Source organism: Mchenga conophoros, linkage group LG13 (genome assembly GCF_057382185.1).
Source record: "Mchenga conophoros isolate Kocher_MC1m ecotype Shallow Benthic linkage group LG13, M_conophoros_male_GT1.1, whole genome shotgun sequence".
Lineage (NCBI taxonomy): Eukaryota > Metazoa > Chordata > Actinopteri > Cichliformes > Cichlidae > Mchenga > Mchenga conophoros.
The window spans coordinates 24,352,415-24,356,085 of NC_140538.1; the positions used below are offsets into that span (position 1 = coordinate 24,352,415).

The window sequence follows — 3,671 nt, forward strand, 5'->3', positions numbered from 1 at the left end:
CATCTCAGTGAGCCTTTTGCTGTGATAAAACGGTTCATAACTGTGCAGATAATTCATTTCAAATGTCCCCCAAAATTGCCACCCTGGAATGTATGATCACTCTCAAGATGAATGACACTGCAAAGGCACCACTTTGCCAGTTAAGCAGCCTCTAATTGTAGATTGAACCAGTGAGAAAAGGGGGGGGAAAATCATTGTCTGTCTTTCTTTGTATCCCAGGTTAATTAAAGAACATTTGCTGAATTTTAATTAAAAGGTGAAATATAGTCGATTGGTCCAGTAACTTTCAAATGCCTTTATGAAAAACCCCTTTTACAGCCAGTGAGAGCGCAGGAGAGCCTTTATCTTGTACACAATACTTTATCAAAGAATCACATATAAAAACACTTCTTTCCAGAGAAAGCTTTTAACTGTTTGATTCTCTCATTGGTTGCTCCCTCTAAATCGGACACGTTGAAGCCCTCGACTACAAGGAACAATCGAGGAACAGAAAATGCACACCACACCACACAGACCCTTAAATTTAAGATTAGAATGCAACACACACAATTCAAAAATATATTCCTCTAATCTTGCAATAGTTGCAATAGGTTGTTTTTCTTTTTTCTTTCAGTTGTACAATTAGAAAAAATACACAGGTAACTGGATTTACTGGAGGAAACGCTTTAACAAAGTCACAAATAATACTGTATTTTGCACCAATGACAGCTTTGGATCCGACGCTCTATCATCACTAAGTGTCTGCAGTGTTCTCTGTGCCATGAAGCATCAGAGGAGATGTTGATCTCCCGTGTGTTCACATGAGTGTTCGCATGCCCTAAAAGGTGTGGAAAACTGTGCCCCGCCAGCGTCCTGAGGGTCATATACACTTGTATTGACATTTCCAGGGTTCGCCCCGCTGTTTTGTCATGTGTGTTCGCAAGTAGTCACCTCGGGGAGGGGTGTCTGGTCCTGCATTACCACTTGAGGAGGGGTGGGGGCAGGGCGAGCGTGGGCCACTGAGTTTTTCTGCAGCTCGACCCCGAAGGCGGGAGGAGCGTTCTGCAACTGTCTCCTGTACTGCACAAAGCTGCAGGTCTTTAGGATGATGGCCAAGATGTTCTTTCCTATTAGGATCCCAGATACCCTGGCGTCCCTGTACAAAAGCATGTTCCCCCCGCGGATGAACAGAGTGATGATGTTAATGGTCACAAGACTGAGGATGGGGTACAGGAGCATCTTGTGGGGGACAATGTTGATGCCCTGCATGCTGATCTCGCTCAAGGACACGCAGGGCAGCACGAGCAGGAGGATGTAGCAGTAGAAGAACATCAGGCCCTCGGCCCACAGAGGAAGCCCTTTCTTTTGTGGCTCCCACAGGTTGGCTTGGATGTCCAGTATGTCCAGCAAGTCCACCACCACCCAGAAGAGGCGGTTACGGATCTCCTCGCGCTTCTTGAAGGCTCGAACATACTCCATGTGGTCGATAGCCACCAGCACCACAAACAGCACTGGGATGCAAATAGACAGCAGCAAGGTCAAGGCTTTCCTCGCGAGAGCGTCCAAGCTCTTCCTGTCTGCTTTGTAGTTTTGATACACAAAGTAAACCTTGATCTCCAGCACGAAGATGTAAAGAAACCAGAGAATCATGGCGTAGCCTCGCTTCGCTGTGCGCACCTCGGCGCCCACCCACACTGCCACGTAACGCAAGACAATTAAGAAGCAGATGTCTCCCACCATCACCATGATGCAGATGCCGATCTTGCGGGGGCCGTGATTCTGCTCTACCAGGTAGGCATCAATCAGCGCCATGCTGCTCATGATCAGAATGGTGGACAAGCACACGTGGGGTTTGTTGGTGGGAGGCGGGGGTACCATCCTTGCCTGTCTGAGAAGAAGAAGAGGAGGTTTGTCGTTGAAGAGGGAGTGCAGAGGGTCCTCAGTTGTCCAGTGAGAGGCAGATCAGATAGCGCTGCTAGACAGCGGTGTTCCCCTCCATTGCTTCTTTCTTGGCCACAATCCAGGATGCATTAATAGGATTCACACAGATCACTTCAATCAATCTCCGCCTGTGCCCAAGCCACCTGCCGGGTAGACAGCACCCCTCATTTAGTAAATTGTGTTAATTGGTAAACGGTCTGTAAACATACAGCTTCACTTGTCTGTGAATCAATATCTCAGGATGTGCCTACCTTTTTACGCTCTGATAATTATTCAGGGAACACAACAGTTTAATCAGCGAGTTGCAGTTTCTCTTATTAAAAGAGAAAAGCTGCTGCGATGTGCTCTCGTTACAGATTCACTCTCGACACCCTTGTTTTCATGCAAGCTTAAGCTGGAGAGATAAAAATCCAGCTGAATACTCACTTGTGTCCCTCTTTGTACTTTATCCTAATGACTGGCAGCGAGCGATCATCCATGAGACTGCACTGGGAGATCACAAAGCCCATCTGTAATCCACAGGAGAAGAGAGGAGAAAAGGCAAGGGATCCTCTCCTTCTCTGACAGCCATAAATCCACCAATCATGGATAGGTTTCTGTCGCTCTTTCCTTCTTTCTTTCTTCAGGTGAAAGAAAAATCCCCAAATCTTGCCGTCATAATCCACTTACCAATCAGACCGAATCAGGAATAGACATCTTGATGGTCACAAAGACAGCTCTCAATTTCTGCCTCTAAGAATAGAGGTTGTTTAGTTGTTGTGCTTAGACGGAGGCTTTAAAATGCCCCAACTTCAAAAAGAAAAAAACAGGGTGGTGGTGACAAAGTTGATTAAAAATACAAAACCTCAGCAGTAAGTCCTGCTTCAAAGACAATTTCCTCTCCAGAAGTTTTCTCCTTCATCATCCACCATCCCTGGCCGAAGAAGATGAAATGTTTTGTGTTGTTTTCCTGTGCAAGTATGTGCGTTTCACAAGAAGAAGGATTTTTGTGGCTCTTTTGAAAGCACCGCGAGCGTCCCTTTTCGCTCACACTCACTGTTTGCATGTGTGTGTGTGCATGCGCGCGTGTGAGGGAGAGAGAGTGTGTCTGCGCGCAGGTTTCAGCTGTCTCCACGCTTCGTTGTCGCTGTAAAATGCTGCCCCCCTGGCGAGATCCTGGCTGCTGCACCGCTTTCTGTCTCCCGCTCAAGCAGTTTTTTTGTTGTTGTTTCTTTCTTGCCAGGGACACCAGGATCAACAGCGCCGGTGGATTCCCCTGTGTCCACTCGGCGTGCTCTGCCAACACCACCAGCACTGTTATACTCCAACGCCGCTGCTTGTCTCTGCCCGTCAGTCTCTGTGCGCTCTTCAGCCCTCTCCGAAGTCAGAGAGATGCTCCTCTGGTGCGTTGAGACACACTCCTGAGATTTTTTCCCCCTTTCTCTCCGTGTGTCTCTCTCACAGCTACGCTCCTTCTCCCTGTTCTGCCCAAGTAAAGGCACTTGCTGTGTGGAGGTGACACTCAGCAGACCACAGCTGCAGAGAGGAGAGAGAAAAGAGGTAGAGAGAGCGAGAGAGAGAGAGACAGAACACTTTTCCAGGGGGTGGAGAAAAGCAGGGTGGGAAAGAGGTTGGGGAGGGAGCCAGCGTTCTGCAGCTTAGCTGAATGCACAACTTCTCTCTCTTTCTCTCATCCTGTTTTCCCTTGCCTTTCTTTTTCTTTACCTCTCTCACTTCCCTTTCTGCTTTTCACATTGTGTCTTGCACTGATA

At 47.8% G+C, this 3,671-nt stretch overlaps 1 protein-coding gene across 2 annotated transcripts; it reads right to left on the minus strand.

Annotated features, from left to right (window-relative positions):
- Nucleotides 1-280: 280 nt before the first annotated feature.
- LOC146561351 (transmembrane protein 121) lies at nucleotides 281-3,425 on the minus strand. Of its 2 annotated transcripts, none has more exons than XM_085297371.1 (2): nucleotides 2,347-3,425; nucleotides 281-2,063 (listed from the first exon to the last, which is right to left on the minus strand). In XM_085297371.1, the coding sequence occupies exon 2, from the start codon at nucleotides 1,855-1,857 to the stop codon at nucleotides 907-909; it is 951 nt and encodes a 316-aa protein (XP_085153497.1). In that variant the 5' UTR covers nucleotides 1,858-2,063; nucleotides 2,347-3,425; the 3' UTR covers nucleotides 281-906. The 2 variants fall into 2 exon arrangements, with proteins under 2 accessions (XP_085153497.1, XP_085153498.1); XM_085297372.1 differs by having other exon boundaries at nucleotides 2,172-3,425.
- Between the last annotated feature and the right edge of the window lie 246 nt (nucleotides 3,426-3,671).

Coding starts and splice junctions, on each gene's coding strand:
- LOC146561351 (XM_085297371.1), bottom strand. CDS start 1,857: ATGGTACCCCCGCCTCCCACCAACAAACCCCACGTGTGCTTGTCCACC.